We start from the raw sequence: 18,055 nt of genomic DNA, 5'->3' as shown, positions 1-18,055 counted from the left end.
ACAATAAACCAATACCAAGAATGTCAAGAGAGTTCCGTTGTGAATGGTACTTTTGGAATTTGGTGTGAAATGTGTTCTGCAGTGAGATTATGGTGGAGGTATTATGAGTTAGTGAACGATCTTTTGCATGTGGAGTTTGGTGGGGTGACAAATGAGAATAAGGAAATCTTTGTCCTTGATCGTAATCAGCAGGGTTTCCTTAAGGAAATATCTTGCTTGATAATCTGTTGGAATCCTTTGAAGAAATGACCAGTAGGATAGACAAGAATCGGTGGATGTTGTGTACTTCCATTTTCAGAAGGTCTTTGACAAGGTTCCACACATGAGGCTGCTTAACACATGAGGCTCTACTTGAAATATTCTTGCATGGATGAAGCACTGGCTGATTGACAAGAGGCAAAGAGGAGCCATTTTCTGGTTGGCTAATGGTGACTAATGGTTTTCCACAGGGTCTATGTTGGGACTGATTTTTATGTTGTATAGCAATGATTTGGATGACAGTATTGATGGTTTTTTGTTCAAGTTTGCAGACGATATAAAGATAGATGATGGGGCAGGTAGTTTTGAGGAAGTAGAGAGGCTATAGAAGGTCTTAGATTAGGAGAATCGGCTGCAGATGGAATGCAGTGCTGGGAAGTGTATGGTCATACACTTTTTAAACTATTTTCTAAATGGAGAGAAAATTCAAAAGCTGATGTGCAGAGGGACTTGGGAGTCCTTTTGCAGGATTCCTTAAACGTTAATTTGCAGGTTGAGTCTGTAGTGAGGAAGGCAAATGTGATGTTAGCATTCATTTGAGAGGACTAGAATATAAAAGCAAGGATGTAATTTTAAGGCTTTATAAAGTTCAGGTGAGGCCTCACTTGGTGTATTGTGAGCAGTTTTGGGCTTTTTATCTAAAAAAGGATGTGCTGATATTGGAGAGAGTTCAAAAAAGGTTCACGTAAATGATTCCAGGATTAGAAGACTTGGCATATGAGGAGTTTTTGATGGCTCTGGACCTCTACTCACTAGAATTCAGAAGAATGAGGGGTAACCTAATTGAAACCTAACAAATGTTGCAAGGCCTCAATAGAGTTGATGTGGAGATATTTCCTGTGGTGGGGAAGTCATAAGACAGAAGACAAAGCCTCAGAGTGGAGAGGCATCCTTTTAGAAGAGGAATTTCTTTAGCCAGATGGTGGTGAATCTATGGAATTTGTTGCCACGGGTGGCTGTGGAGGCTAAGTCGTTGGGTGTATTTAAAGCAGAGGTTGATAGATTCTTGATTACTTGGGGCATGAAGGGATATGGGGAGAAAGGAGATTGGGGCTGAGAGGGAAAATGGATCAATCATAATGAAATGGAAGGCCAAATGGCCTAATTCTGCTCCTATATCTTATGGTCTTATGAATTTGAGTGCAATTAAATACATTGGATTCTGGTTAACTGGGACACATTGGGATCAGTACATTTTGGCCCAATTAAGTGGCTGTTCCAATTAGCTAAAGTTTCAAGGAAATATTTTTAAAAGTATAATAAAGACAAACTGAGTAACAAATTATGTAATTAAATGAAATACTGATTAAATTAGAGCAGTACCAATGGTGCCATGATACTATAAAACTGTGTATTAGTTCCTAATAGTTATTGATGGAGGAATTTATCCAGTGTATCCAATGAACAAAATCAATGTAGACACCTAGTTCAGTTAATGGAATGCCTTCATACAATGCTATCAATAATTGCATCCTCCAAAATCGTAATTTTCATTGTAACATTCAAGATAATGGTGATAACTTAAAATTCTTTGTATTTTCTAACTTGTTGAAGCAATGAAATTATTTTATTTTCTCTCCTGGCTGTTTTTGGCATCTAGAATCCTGAATGCTTGAAACCATAGTGAGCAAAGCAGTTGCAATCATCTTGCCAACAATCAGTGACAAAAATCACTGCTTTCTGAATGCACACAATTGATGCCATCCAAGCATAGTGTAGCATCTAACGGCCGCACAAGTGTGCGCGACTAACTCTAGTTAGATCCTGCTCGGCAATAGTGTCCCAATTAGGTAGCATAATGTTCCAAATAAACAAAGGGTATCACGGCAATTTTCTCTGTTAGTTTTTGTCTTTTTAAGAGTTGTCCCAAATAACCAATAACCTACTTAACTGGAATCCTCTTGTGTTTGCAGTAACTGATAGAATAGAATGCTCTTGCTAGTACTGAAGTACATTTTCACAGCAAGTGAAGAAATGCTGTGGCACAAAAGTCATTTTCTGCACCAAATTGTTTCTAGTTTTCATTGAAAAAAGAATTTTTGGACAGCATAAATTCTCCATTCATATAATGTGGAGTTACTTTAAGACCTGCTGTGTCACTGACTTATGAAAATCTTGAGAGGACATTCAGTTTTGTTTATTTTTCAGGAATTTTTCAGTTCTGTGCCATTCCTGAATTAGTTAATCCAAAAACAAAATACTCTGTTTTGGAAATCTTTTTAAAAAATCTTTAAGTGCAGAATAGCTCAGCAGGCCAGGCTGAGAGGGAAGTAATGTTAATGTTTCAGATTGAGAAAGATTAAGCTGAAGAAATTTGGACTGTCCCCTAAAACCCTCACTAATTTTTATAGATGCACCATAGAAAGCATTCTTCTAGGGTGCATCACAACCTGGTATGGAAGTTTTCCTGTCCAAGACCGGAAGAAGCTGCAGCAGAAGATCGTGAACATAGCCCAGCACATCACACAAACCCAGCTTCCATCCTTAGACTCACTTTACACTGCACTCTGTTGGAGCAGTGCTGTCAGGATAATCAAGGACACGACCCACCCAGCCAACACACTTTTTGTCCCTCTTCCCTCCGGCAGAAGGTTCAGGAGCTTGAAGATTCATACGGCCAGATTTGGGAACAGCTTCTTTCCAACTGTGATAAGACTGCTGAACAGATCCTGACCCAGATCTGGGCCGTACCTTCGAAATATCCAGACCTGACTTGCACTACCTTACTTTCCCTTTTCTATTTTCTAATTATGATTTATAATTTAAATTTTTATTATATTTACTTTGATTTGTACTTTGATTTACTTTGATTTCTGCGAAGCGCAGAATCAAATATCACTATGATGATCGTACGCTCTAGTATCAATTGTTTGGTGACAGTAAAGTAAGTAAATGTTAGTTGCTAGAAATTCACAGTTTTGTGACACACCAAAAAAGGAAGGAAAGAACAAAGTGAATGACTTCCATCTGTGCAATTTATTACATTTGATTGATAACCTTCCCTAGTTATGATGGAAGTTCATGGACTTGAAACATTAACTGTTGTTGGCTGACCTGTTTCCAGAATTTTATATCTTTATGTTCTGAAGAAGTCACAGATTCCTGCATGAGCTTTGGTTTTGCTGAGGGTAAAATAATGTGTAGCTGGATCTCGAGGAGCTTTTATGGATGAAATGTAGTTAGGGCATCGCGTAGTGTAGCAGTTAGATGACGCCGTTACAGCTCAGGGCTTTGGAGTTCAATTCCAGCACCTTCTGTAAGGAGATGGTAAGTTTGCACCATGACCTTGTGGAATCCTCCAGGTGCTCTGGTGTCCTCCCATAGCACGTACTGGTTAGTAGGTTAATTGGTAAATGTAAATTGTCCTGTGATTAGGCTAGTGTTAAATGGGTAGGTTACTGGGCAACATGTAATTGAAATCATTTGGTATTTATTATTTACGTTGCAATGGATTTCAAAATGTTAGAATATTTGATGTCTGTTTTTCCTTTGCAGTGTTGTGCAATCCATCAGGACAAGAAAATGAGCCACCGACTCAAATCCCTGTGCCAACCCCAATCCAAGCCCCAATTCCAACCCCACCTTCCACTACTATGCCAGCCCCAGCCTCTGCTCCAACCCTGTCCCAGCCTCCCACTCCTCCAGGTCCAGGCCAATCACAACTGGAGGAGCTGATTCAGCAGAGTCTGTGGAATCTTCAGCAGCAGGAACAGCATCTCCTTATGCAAAGACAGGTCAGTTGACAGCAGTTAGTGGATCAGTTCAGAACATCCGCCCAGGAAAGTAAGCCAGTTCAATGGAATGAGCTCTTCTTGTTTGCATATTCATTTGATAGTGTTTCCATTAGAAACTTGAGCAGTTGTTCTACTGGTGCACGTGCTCTTAAGCAATCAGGATAAAGGGTGATCTGAGAGGACAAAAATGATAAACTACTTTGAAAGAAAAAATATTTCCTCCAGTAGGAGTGTCCAAAACATAAGTAGCATGATTTGTTTACTAACGTTCAAAAATCATTTTTTTCCATGGAGGGCAGCAGAAATCTGAAACTCTTCCCAGAAAGGGTTGTGGATGCTGGGTGTTTGTTGACAATTTTTTGAAATTGAGACCAGTAGATTGATTAAATAAAAATGTAGAGGGTTTTGAATCTACGGACTATACATGCGCAATGGCTTTAATAAGGTCTAGTTTCTTAGGGTCCTTCATCAAACAAAAATCTTGAGTGCGTCACTAATGAGTAGAATATCCTCGTTCTCTTCCTTCATTTTATCACAGTCTACTTGGCTCACTGTATGATTTGAAAGAACAGAACTTGATAGTATTTATTTGTTGAGAGATGGAGTGTTTTGTAAGGCAAGGCAGCTATCTATTGGGGGTTACAGAGAAAAAGAAAAGCAGATCTTTGGAAGTAGCAATCATTTAAAGTGGGGGGGGCAATTTAGTAATTTTTACTTTGACTCTGCTTTAGAAATGCCTTTTTAATTTCCTCTTCTGTTTCTAATGGAGCTGTTTATTTTTCCTTAGGAGCAAATAACTGCAGCAATAGCCTTGGCAATGGAACAGCAAATTCAGAAGCTTCTGTCAGAGACACAGCTGGACATGACCGAATTTGACAATCTGTTACAGCCAATTATTGACACTTGTACCAAAGATGCCATTTCTGTATGGTGCCTCTTATTATCTTATCCTGAACATGCTTTTCTTTCTATGGAACTGCATTAATCCAGCAATTATACTTAACTCTGGTTCAAATGAAAATTACAACTTGGCAAAATAATTGCATTTTTAGTGAAATTAAAAACATTCAGTTTGATGGGCTGTATGATATAAGTAGAGGCAGAACCTCCAAGCTATTTTCATCATAATTGCTGAGGCAAACAGTTCAGAAAAGTCCAATCCCTGAATAATGTTATCTAACAGTAGTTACATCACCATGATCAGTATTTTTAGAATGTGCTTTTATGTTTATGGACATTCAGTGTTGGCAGTAATCACATGTAGTACCAGGTTTCAGTTTCTGCCGTTGTCTGTAGGGAGTTTGAATGTTTTCCTTTTAACCATGTGGGTTTCCTCCAGGTGCCCTGGTGTTCTCCCACAGTGCAAAGACATACTAGTTGGCAAGTTAATTGTAAATTGTCCCTTGATTAGGCTAGGTTTAAATGAGAAAGATTGCTTGGTGGCGTGGCTCATGAGGCCGGAAGGGCCTATTCTGTGATATATCTCAATAATCAATAATTAAATAAATGCCTGCCATTTTATTATAGACTTTGACGTTGAAAATTATGGTCATTTCTCAGAATATTACCCATGTTCTAGTTTGTGATGGCTCAGAACAAATCGGAGATTACTACTAATGCAGCCATTTTGGTTGTCATAATTACTTACTTTTTTTCCAAGGGTTTCAAATATTACTTTTTTATTTATTTTTTCTTCTTATGGGAAGAATTCCCTTTAAGCTAGTGTGTTTCAGTGTTATATCAATGTGCATTATCACTGCTTTCACACCAATCATCACAAATAATTGTAGCCATCTGCAGTTTACTCGTATAAAATAATTCAAATTTTTCTCTAGGGATCTTCTAAGTGAGAGAACATCTAGAATGCTGAAGCTTGTTTTTTTTCTATTTAGGTAGATTTGCGTGCAATTGTACTGAGCAATCATTGTTCTTTTACCAGAATGTTAATAATAAGTGATATATTGCATAAGATGTAACTACTGCTTTGAATAATTGCCGTGTTAGTGACTTACTGGTACTTGGACCAAATCCAATAATGTCTTCCACCAATTAGATCATTTGTTTTCCATGGATAATACTATAAAAATACTAATGCTAAATTTGATTGTTCAAAGTAGATTGTATGGGCGTGTACCTGTTGTTTGAGCATCTTAATTATCACAAAGTGCCACTTTTGGAGTATAGTTGGATGGAGCAAATGACTCAGTGAGCATCAATGCATCCCCCTGAACTTTGATTACAATCTAATGAACTTAGCTCTTCTTAACATATAGTAGCTCAGCTCCAAGGTAACACCTACTTTTTGGCTTAAAATGAGGTAAAAGCTGCCAAAGGAAATATAAAAGGGTATTGATAGGTTTTTGAGAAAGATGTTGAAGGTGACTGTTGCTTTGAAGTTCTTTCCCACAATTAACATGGCCGGGTTCTCTGTAATGTATTATCATTTTATTCCTTATTCCCTTAGGCTGGTAAGAACTGGATGTTTAACAATGCAAAAACTCCTCAGCATTGTGAGCTGATGTCTGGTCATCTGAGGAACCGAATCACAGCTGAAGGAGCCCATTTTGAACTACGGCTCCATCTGATCTACCTGATAAATGATGTACTTCATCACTGGTTAGTATCTTAATTACATTACTAAAATATTGGAAACATAGATAGAGACAGAAATTGGGTTGGGAAGTAATCCAGGATTTATCTTGGATTACATATTCAAATGTTTGTTCAAATATTTGAGAGTTCAAATATTGAGTTCCAGTGCTACCCAGATTTATTCCATTCTGCAGAATCCCTCATCATTTTTCAAGATTATAACAGTTCATCTTAACTATTGCATGCAATGACAACGCTTAGGTTAATCCATTATGATGAGATGCAAATCCCAATTTTACAATCATGGCAGACACCAAAGAGGGTCGTGAAGGGGATTATAAAGCCACTGGGTATCATTTTTCTTCTATAACTTTGTACAACACTTTCTGTGAATGATAAAAGGACCTAAAAGAAGGTTTATTATGTTCAAAGGAAGTATAGTGCTTGGGAGCAGGGGTATGTGATAAACACAACTGGTATTTGAATGCCAAGCCAGCTCTTTGCTTATCTTGCCATTTCACATTAATAAATTGTACGTACCAGGTGGCTGTAAGAGCCTTGATCTAATTCTGTACTCTGCAACTATACTTTCTGAACTGTGTTGCGACAAAAAAAAAAGCTTAGAGGATGGTTATATTTTGAGACCAACTGCCACTTCAGTATATTACCTCACTTTGAGTACATCTGAACAGTAAATGCTGTCGTGATAGTACAAGAAATTGTTTGCAAATAGGAGCTACAGATACATATGTGTCTTTGCAGAGTGAGATACATGTGTAGGTAAAACAGATCCTTGTGTTCATATCAGGGATCTGGATGTCACTGGCAAGATCAACGTTTTATTTCTAAATTTTTTTTTTGCCCTTGGAAGTTGGTTGAGATTTGCCAAATTGAACTGATGGTCTTTTTGGTGAAGGCATCTTCAACATGCTCTTGGGTATGTAATCTTAGAATTTACACCCTTTGATGATAAAGGACAAGTCAGGGTTATGGGGAGAGGTCAGGGTGTCGGTGCTCCCATTTGCCTGCTGGCATTATCCTTCTTAGTGTAGCAGTTGTAATAGAGTTCCTCAGATTGGGAGGTGCTGTCAGATTAGCCTTGGGCTGGGAAGCCCTGTCAGGGTAGCCTTTGGCAAGTCGCTCCAGTACGTATTTGTAGATAATATTGTATGGAAGGAATAAACATTTAGGATTGTGGATAGAATGCCAATCAGTGTTTGCTACTTTGCCCTGGGTAGTGTTAATTTCTTGAGAGTTGTTAGCACTGTACTTGTTCATGTTGGTAGATTATTTCATTCTACTCCCAATCTGTGCCTTAAGGTGCCAGGGGTGAGTCACATGCTACAGGGTAACCAGTTTCTGACCTTCTTTTCTATCTATAGTATTTCTGAGGCAATATCAAGTCATCAGTGCCCCCATGATATCAATAATGGCAGACTTGAGATGGAATGTTACTGAATGTCAAGGATAGTTGATTAGATTCACTCTTGCTGGATATGGTCAATGCCTTGGCACTTTTATGTCTTGAATGTTCCTTGCTCTCAGACCATGCTTGAATGTTGACTAGTTCTTGGTGCATGCAAGCATGGGCTGCTTCTTTTGCTCAGAAGTGCAAATGCAAATACACTTCATACAACCATCAGCAAACATTTACACTTCTCATAGAAACATATGCACAGAAACAACTATTTGACCTACTATGTCTAGTCTGATCCATCATATTTTCCAGAACTTGACAATTTATTTGCATATCCATGTATCTGTTGAAAGATGTTAGGCAGTGTGTTCTAGACTCCAAACACCCACTGGGTGAAAAATTATTTACACATCCTTTCCAAATCTCCCACTCCTTACCTTAAACCTAAGCCATTTTGTAGTGGAAGGAAGGTCAACATTGAAGCACAGATGTGCGTGTATACAGAAACATCCCACTTTTGTCATAATTAACTGAATTGTTTTTTCTGGCCTTAGTACCTCACCTTCCCTATGTGTTTTGTGTACACAGTCAACGAAAACAAGCTCGAGACTTGCTTGCAGCACTGCAGAAAGTTGTGGTCCCCATTTACTGCACCAGCTTTCTTGCAGTTGAGGAGGACAAACAACAGAAGATTGCACGGGTAATCTTTTTCCTACATCCTTAAGACAGTTTATTTCTGAGAGGGGTAGTGAGGTGATGTTCCTCATTTTAGTTTATAATTTTAAAAAGTGCACCAAAACTTGCATATTATAGGTATTTAAAAAAGAGGTATTTTGTTACAGTCAAAGTCACTTAAATCCCATTTCTTCCACATTGTGATTTTGTGCTTAACAGCAACTGAACTTCTGGACCATTTCTGCATGCTTTTATACATTCAGTTGCTGCCACATGATTAAGTGATTAGGTATTTGTATTAACGGACAGTTGTACAGGTGTTCCTAATAAAGTGACCACTGAATGTAAATGCAAACTATGGGAGAAATCAAACCCTTTTGTTAAAATGAGGTGATGTATCATTGAAGTTATAAATGGATAGAACAATATGTATCCTTCCCAGAAGCTGAGTTGTACATAGAGCAGGGGGAAAGTTCTCACAAGAGAGTTGAGAGCCTTTTAAACTAGATTTGGAGATGAATGCAGAGTGATATCAATTTTTGATGAATGGTTTTGAAAAGTAAACAGAAGGAAAAGAGAATAATGGGATCTGAGTGGGAAATACACTAATATTAGAGGAAAGGTAGGCCATGTTTATTTTGTACTTTTTGTGTAGTTATTGTGATCCTTGGGTTGTGTGTAATTCTGAGTCCACTATGAGGTGAGACTGATAAGTTAAAATGTGGAGGGAATACTACCTCCATTTGGTCAATGTAAGTGTGAAAAAAAATCAAATAACAGTCTTGAGCTGCACCTATCCATAATCAACCTACCCTGCCCCCTCCCTCCAGTTTGCAAGGACCACAGAGCAATGGGAAGCAGATTGGGCTTTTATCCTTGAAAAGGCAGATATTAAGGTCAGAGGCCAGGAAAAACATCAGTTGAAATTAGGTGAAACAATCCTTTTCTATCCATTTCCTTATGAAACAATACCATATGTGGGAAAATAGAATGTGCTGCAGTGCTGGTACAAGGTGTTGTACATCAAAGTATTCTGCGGGCAGATATTATGTGTGCTTACAAACACAACTGCTTGCCCATGTCTAAATCATGTCGTCATACATGGCAGATTTTTTTACCCTTTCAAGAACTGGAGGAATCCATTCAAGGCACTACTCTTGCAACCTGTTGACAGCCAGTTACAAAAACAAATACCACAATGCCAAGTGGCCATTCAGTTCTTATGACTGTAAATGGCCATGGATTTCAGTGAGCAAAGTAGGAGAACTAAATCCTTAAATATTCTTTAGAGAATTTTAATTGATGTGACAAAACCATAATGTCTTGCATGTGGCAAGATTCTATCTCAGTCTTCCATTATGTATAAAACACTAGAGCAGGAAGTAGGAGACAAAACAAGCAAATGTTTAAAAATATACAGTGAATAATTTGAATCTATGCAGCATCCATCCAAAATGTTAACAATTGTCCTTTCTTTTAAATGCTCCTCAGCCTGTTGTATTTTTGCAAGTTTTTTTCCCGTTCATAATATGATGCAAACAAATACCATTAAGCTTCAGTGCAAGGCATGCACTAACAATCTGTGAACTGGCATTACCTGCTCTGGTTACATGGTAAACGGTAGGGACAATGACTGATGAGTGATATTCCTAAAAATATAAATCATCGAACAGGTATTTCATTTTGATGTGATATGTGTGTTCTGTCATGAAAGATATGATGATATTACAGTAACATGATCCCTAACAGCATTATTTTTGTTGATTTTTCATAGCTGTTACAGCTGTGGGAGAAGAATGGTTACTTTGATGAATCCATTATTCAGCAGTTACAGAGCCCCGCTCTTGGACTTGGGCAGTATCAGGTAGGTAACTATGCACTTTTGATAACCAGCAGTTAGGCTGTAATATCCAAAATGCAGTAAATAGGAACAAGAGTAGATCTACTCCACTTTTTAATTGTATCAGACATCCACTTCAGCTCACTGTATCTCCCTAATTTCTTGCGCTCTTCCCCATTAGCCATGTATGTTGAGCAATATTTTTGAATTCAGTCAGCTTGCATGCTAAGTTATGGCTTGGTTGTTCATCAGTTTATTATAGCTTTGAGCTGGGATTTAAAGATTGCAGAACAGACACATTTCATTGAATGAGGTCTTCTTGAGGGGAAGCAGAATCATGTTTAATATCACTGCATGTGTCATGAAATTTTGTGGTTTTGCAGCAGTACATTGCAATGCATAATAATTAAAACATCTATATTTTATAAATATACATTTTAAAAATAAATATAAGAAGTAGTACAGAAAGAGATGGGAAAATGGTGAGGTAGTGTTCATGGATTCATTGTCCATTCAAAATTCTGATGGTGGAGGGGAAGCTGTCCCTGAGACATTTAGTATGTGACTTCAGAATCCTGTACCACCTCCTTGATGGCAGTGTAGGGAGACAGATGACACATCTTGTTCCTAATAGAAACTGTTCTACATAATTTACAAACACCATAATTGAGTAGTTCACTTTAAGAGACGGTGTCTGATGTAATGACATCAGTTTAAGGTGACTGTTTTTGGTTTCATTGATAATGGAAGTAAAGGGCTGCGGCTTTTGTTAAACACAAAAAAAAAGACTCACATATTTTATTGACAAAGTCCTACATTGGTGACCCCAAAGTTCTCAGACAATTCGAGAGATAGTTAACGACATGTCAATCAGTGCAGTCACATTGACACTGAGCTTTGGGAGCAGCGTGCCACAACGTGGTTTGCACAGGCAGAAGCCCAGTTTGTGCTGTGAGAAATTACTGCAGACAAACCATATTTTACTTACAAGACAGCAGTCACGGGCCTGTGGTTAGCTGACGTCAAGTTCAGGAATGCAGGATTTCTCTTCAATCTGATAACTCAACCAATCGGCCTCACCCATAGTACCTGCAAACTGGAGACGTACTGTTCTTGACTTCACTCACAGCCTCTCGCATCCAGATGGGAAGGCTTTACAGAAACTGGCTGCTTTAAAGTTTATGTGGCACGGCCTGAGGAAGGACGTGCGAGACTGGAGTGCAGCCTGTGTTCGTCAGCAGACAAAAGTTACATTGAGCCCCATCAGCATCTTTCGAGGTCTCTGAGTGATGGTTTGACCACGCCATTGTGGACCTGATTAGTCCTCCTGCCCCCACCTCCCGCAGTTCACACATCTCCTTACCATGGTGGATTGTGCTGCCAGGTGGCCAAAGGTAGTTCCTCTTGCATCAGTAGTGGCTGCAGACGTGGCTTAGGCTTTCATCAATACCTGGGTTGCATGGTCCAGTACCCCAACTGATATTTCTTTCGACTGCAGTCCCAAATTAATGTCATATCTCTGGGCCACAATGTCCCAGAAACTCAGCATTAAATTGCTTCACATCATAGCAAACAACCTGCAGTCCAGTGGCCTATGTGAGCGGTTTCACCTTTCCTTAAAGGCTGCTCTGAGGCCATCCCTGATAGACAAGTGTTGGCACAATCATCTGCTTTGAGTCCTGGTGGAGCATGGAATGGCTCCAGAAGAGGACCTGCGGTTCTGTGCAGCTGAGTTGATGTGTGGGGAGCCACTACAGGTGTTGGATGATTTTATTCCCAATTCCATGCCAACCTGATCAACATCTCAGCAGTGTTTTGCCCCTCTCAGTAAACTCAATTCTTGTGCACCTATTTCATGGCATACAGCACTCTTGAATTCCAGTTGAACTACATTCTACCTTGTTCATTTTGATCTGCCGTCAACACCCCTTTGAGCTCCTTTATGTTGGCCCATTCCACGTTTTATAACGGGGCGAAAGATAAATATCTTTTTATTGTAGATGGGAAGGGTAAACCTGAATGTGTTTCTATAGATTGCCTTGAACTGACCCACCAAGACTTGGGTGGTTCCACTACCATATCCCTTGTATCATAACATGACCCCTGGATAAGACTGTTGTTACTCCAACCAGACGGCTCATATAAGCTCCAGACAGACCCACAATGCTGGTTTTGGTGAATTCTGTGGTGTCCTTTGTAGGGTAATGTAGTTCACAATAGAAACTGTTCTACATAATTCACTCATTGTGTTCATTTTAAGAGATGGTGTCTGATGTAATGACATCGGTATAAGGCAACTGTTTTTTGGCTTTGTTGGTAATGGAAGTAAAGGACTGTGGCTTTGTTAAGCACATAAACTGATTCTGACATGCTTTATTGACAAAATCCTACTGCAGTAATGAGAAGAGGGCATGTTCTGGGTGATGGGCATCCTTCATGATGGATGCCACCTTTTTCAGGCATCACTTTTTAAAGGTGTCCTCGATGCTGGGGAGGTTAGTGCCCATTATGGAGCTGGCTGAGTTTTCAGCTTAGAGACCATGAGACACAGGAGCAAGTTAGGCTGTTTGGCCCACTGAGTCTGCTCCACCGCTCCATCATGGTTGATTATTATTCCCCTCAACCGCATTCTCCTACCTTCTCCCCATAACTTTTGACACTTTTGCTAATCAAGAACCTATCAACCTCCCCTTTAAATATACTCAATTCCGTTGTCCAAATTGTTAACATATAACATGGAAGGAAGTGGTCCCAGCACTGACCCCTACAGAACATCACTAGTCACCAGCATAAACCAGAATAGGCCTTCTCTATTCCGACTCTTCCCCTCCTGCCAGTCAGCCAATCTTCTATCTTTTCTGTAATACCATAGGCTCTTAGCTTGTTAAGCAGCTTCATATGTAGAACCTTGTCAAAGGCAGTCTGAAAATCCAAGTAAGCACCATCCACTGACTCTCCTTCGTCTATCCTGTCTATTATTTAATCTTTTCTCTCCTTACAGTTTTTTAAATACCTTCTGTTGGATTTTAAAAGCTTGTCAATCTTCTGTTGCCTCTCTTTTCCTTTTATGCTCTCTTTGACTTCCCTTAAACTGAATTGAATTGACTTACACGAGGAGTAAAATTCTTTATGTTACGTCTCTGTCTAAATGCGCAATGTGCAATATTTAGTAATTTTTAATAAATAGTATGTGCAACAAGATAGTCAATGTAACATAGAAATACAGTTGTGTCAGCATGAGTTAAGATCCATGATATCAATAGGGGCTAGCCTGTCTCCATTCCTCCTGAAATCCCAAACCAGCTCCTTTGTTTTTGCAACATTGAGGGAGAGGTTGTTTTCTTGACACCACTGTGTCAGGGTGATGACTTCTTCTCTGTAGGGTGCCTCATTATTATTTAAGATTAGTCCAATCAGTGTAGTGTTGTCAGCAAATTTAATTAGCAGATTAAAGCTGTGGGTGGTGACACAGTCATGTGTATACAGAGGGTGAAGGAGGGGGCTTAGCACACAGCCTTGAGGGGCACCTGTGTTGAGGGTCAGTGGGGCAGAGGTGAGAGAGACCACTCTTACCACTTGCCAGCGATCTGATCAGATGTCCAGGATCCAGCTACATAAGACAGTGTGCAATGGTTGCTTCATCCTCCCTTTAGAATACTACTTCATCATTGTATCTATCCTGTATCTTTCAAATAGCGCTCAGAACCTGCAGCCATTGCTGTTCTGCCATTATACTTGCTAATGTCTTCTTCCAATCAACTTTGACCAGTTGCTCTCTCATTCCTTTGTTATTCCCTTTACTCCAATGTAATACCGTTGCATCTGATTTTATCTTCTTCCTCTCAAACTGCAGGATGAATTCTATAATTATACGATCTTACATCAAATTATATTATCATATCAAGTCTGCAGCTTTTTCTGATCCTGTGCTGTGCTGTGTCCCCTCCATATCAGTTAGAATTCTAAAAGTCTGAGGTCAATTTCTAACATTACAGTAACTAGACAAATTAAAGACTGTATTGTGCAGTAAGCTTGAAGAATGGTCTGTGCTGAGATTTATCACCAATCACAGAGGTATAATGACAGTCATGAAAAGTCTCCTTGCTCTGCTACCTTTCAGGATGTTCTGTGAAATGATTTGGTATTCTTGTTTTCAAACCTTGTGGATATTGGCTCATGGAACTTAATTGACACCAATATTGCACTCAATTTATGTTTGAAGGTGGTGAAGTTGCATTTACAACTTAAACAAATTGAACGTTTATCAGCAATGCAGTAGATAACACAGCTTTAAGGTCAAAGCACCTTGTTTTGGGAGCAAGTTTTCAACTATGCAACTGGCTGTGATAGATAAGTTCAGGAGTATTTAACTTTAATAATAAATGTTGAAAGAAGTAATTTATATATATTTCTAATAAAACAGTTGGTCATACAATTAAATGCTATTTTACTACATCGTATAAATGGAATCTGGAGGATAAAATATCAAAGAAAATCTGCAGAAAAAGGTGGTTAGAATTATATTGTTCCTATCATTTCTGGTTGCCACACATCAACTTCCAGCTTTGAAGAATATCATTGTTGCAGTGTAAGCAAATGCAGTAGCCATTTGGAAATGGGAAAGTTTTACTGAATGTAAGAAATATATGATGAGATTAACTGTTTTAATAACATAGGTTTGGAGAAGCCACAGTTGATCAAAAACAGCACTGTGCTGAATTCCTTTGTTAAAATCTTTGACAGATTTGGGAAGGAGACAGTTGACTCAAATTGAGAATCTGTGATTTAAAATTACCTTTGCCTTGAGGGGCATAGCTTTGAGGTGCTTGGAAGTAGGTACAGAGGGGATGTCGGGTAAACTTTTCCACACAGAGAGTGGTGGGTGTGTGGAATGCACTGCTGACGACGATGGTGGAGGTGGATACGATATGATCTTTTAAGAGCCTCTTAGATAGGTACGTGGAGCTTAGTAAAATAGAGGGCTATGCAATAGAGAATTTCTAGGCAGTTTCCAGAGTAGATTTCTATGTTCAGAGATTAGATTTAAAAAAAACTCTTCTGGTGAGAATGTATCACTTGAGACTCTTACTCTGTTTTGGTTTCAGCTAATTTTAAATTTGTCTTGCTGATGATGCATTCCACAGGCATCTCTCATTACGGAGTTTGCTGCTGTGGTCCAACCTATTCAAATGGCATTCCAGCAGCAGATCCAAACCCTGAAGGCACAACATCAGGAGTTTGTGGACAGTCTCACCAAACATCAACATACGCAGCCTCCTCAGCCGCAGCCACAGCCCCAGCCTCAGTCACAGCCACAACCACAGCCGCTATTGGAACCTGAGGCACCGCCACCCCACATCCCATTGCCCCAGAGTCAGGACCTGCCAGCTCTCTCTCCAACAGACTCAACAGGTGTAGTAGCAGAAGAAATTGTATGGAATTTGGAGGAATGGGGCTGACAAAATGTTTTTTCTTTGTAATATTAAAAATTAAGATAAGATCAAAGAGCTGTATGCAAAATGAAGTTTGGATTAATATTCTTTTTATTGTTGCTGATTAATACTGTCAATTAATATTCTTTTTATTTATATATTTTTATTCTTTTTGTAAGTGCAATTCTTGGAAGTCCATATTTGTTCAGCAAATCTTCTGCTAGCTCATCAAAAATTTTAAATTTTGAAATGAGTAGGAGCTGACTGAGTCCCTTTGAATCAGTGAATATGCTTGCAGTTTTCTAGTACTGAACAGGATAATAAATGGGACAAATTTCAGTTGTCACAAATGCAAGTAGTGTGAGGCGATTTTTCCCTTTTGTGACAGTGAAAATGTTTTAAATATACACTCCTCGGATTGAAGGACCCACATTTATTCCCTCACAAGGTTACTTAAAAGTTTTATGCTGCATGTTGAGTCCCATAGAGCAGGGTCAGTGTTTGTGATGGTAGTTGACCCTGAAGTGCTATTATGCAAAGTGTGATGGAAAGGCCATTTTTTTCATGGTACAGGACTGTTCATAGCCCATCGATAACTTTTGACTTAATACCCAACCTCTTGCTCTTATATATTCTGTGACATGGAATGTGAGCTCTCTGGGATATTCTGAAGATGTGTTTACGTAGTGTTTGTGAGCAATCAAATTTTAAAACCTGTGTATGTTACAGAGGAAGCCAAGCCACCTCATCCCCTTCCTGAAAATGTGCCAACTGGAGGACAGGAGCCCCCTCCAGGGGGACAGCGAGGACCTGGGCAGCATGAACACTCTTCTTCCAAGCCACCTTGGTTTGAACGACCTGCAATGCCACTCTGGGGGCAGCAACAGCAGGTACTGATTAAGGGAACACCTCCAATAGTGATGAGCACAATGCATACATGAAACTGATAAATCAGTGGGCAAGTTTTGGAATAGGGCTAATTCATTATAGCAGAAATAAAGTAATATTCCTTGAGTTACTTTGTTGTTTTTTTTTGACTGGGGCTCTTTTGTTCCCAGTGTATTTTCAATTGATGAAGTCTACAATGAAAAATTGGGCTGCACAGGCAAGTAAAGTGTCGGCATCAGGGGCCTACCGAAGTTTGGAGTGCGAGTATAAAAAGAGCAGACATGGGTAAATCTGGTCTTTTTTTGGTGGCTCAGGCATGTGTGAGCATTGGTGTCATTGCCCTAAGAAAATCGGGGGAGAGAGAGAATAAAGGGAGCAGATCATCAAAGGTCTTTAAACTCAGCTACAAATAAAAGGAAGGCAGGCTCAAGTGGAGCAGCCATTGTTTGAGTGTGCCAGTGATAGAATGTTAAGGCTTTGGCTTAACAGGCTTCAGCATGAACAGGTGAAGGCAAAGTTAAGAAGAGGTAAACCTTTTTCTTTTTTGTATAGAGTAGTCAGTTTGGAATGCTCCTGTCAGATGTGGGAATTCAGGATACCTGATGCTATTCCTGATGACTACATCTGTGGGAAGTGCACCCAACTTCAGCACCTGACTGACCAGGTCATGGAGATGGAGCTGGAGTTGGATATACTCAGGATCATTCGGGAGGCTGAAGATATTATAGGCAAGTCTTTTGAAGAGATGGTCACATCCAGACTACAGGCTTCAGACAGTAGATGGGTGACCACTGGGAGAAGGAAGGGGATTAAGAGGTCAGTACAGGATTCTCCTGTGCCCATTCACCTTAGCAACAAGTATGCCTCTTTGGATACTGTTATGCGGGGATGACACATCAGATCATGGCAGCAGCTCTGAGGCTCGATAGGGAAGGGTAAAGTCGGGCAATGCTGTAGTTATAGGGGTCTTGATAGTTGGGGGGATAGGTGATTGTGTGGCCGCAGAAGAGACTCCAGGATGGTGTGTTACCTCCCGAGTACTGGGGTCCTTGATATTTCGGAGAGACTGCAGAATATTCTCAAAGGGAAGGAGGAACTGCCAGAGGTCGTGATGCTCATTCGCACCAATGACATACGCAGAAAAGGGGAAGAGGTCCTATGTGGTGAGTATATAGACTCACCACATTTCATTCTTTATCTCCTGGCAATCAGCCTCAGC

The 18,055-nt window shown here is 39.6% G+C and overlaps 1 protein-coding gene across 4 annotated transcripts in view; it reads left to right on the top strand.

The window, feature by feature from the left end:
• The window catches only part of cherp (calcium homeostasis endoplasmic reticulum protein), a 79,090-nt gene that overhangs the window by 19,563 nt on the left and 41,472 nt on the right, over positions 1 to 18,055 (top strand). For all 4 annotated transcript variants that reach the window (XM_073068864.1, XM_073068862.1, XM_073068865.1 and 1 more), the window contains exons 3-9: positions 3,754 to 3,992; positions 4,780 to 4,917; positions 6,457 to 6,608; positions 8,590 to 8,701; positions 10,451 to 10,540; positions 15,661 to 15,928; positions 16,678 to 16,838. In XM_073068864.1, coding sequence (XP_072924965.1) covers positions 3,754 to 3,992; positions 4,780 to 4,917; positions 6,457 to 6,608; positions 8,590 to 8,701; positions 10,451 to 10,540; positions 15,661 to 15,928; positions 16,678 to 16,838 — 1,160 coding nt within the window. The remainder of the gene's footprint in view (positions 1 to 3,753; positions 3,993 to 4,779; positions 4,918 to 6,456; positions 6,609 to 8,589; positions 8,702 to 10,450; positions 10,541 to 15,660; positions 15,929 to 16,677; positions 16,839 to 18,055) is intronic.

Source organism: Hemitrygon akajei, chromosome 16 (assembly GCF_048418815.1).
Source record: "Hemitrygon akajei chromosome 16, sHemAka1.3, whole genome shotgun sequence".
Classification (NCBI taxonomy): Eukaryota; Metazoa; Chordata; class Chondrichthyes; order Myliobatiformes; family Dasyatidae; genus Hemitrygon; species Hemitrygon akajei.
This window is presented reverse-complemented; position numbering and strand designations above follow the sequence as displayed.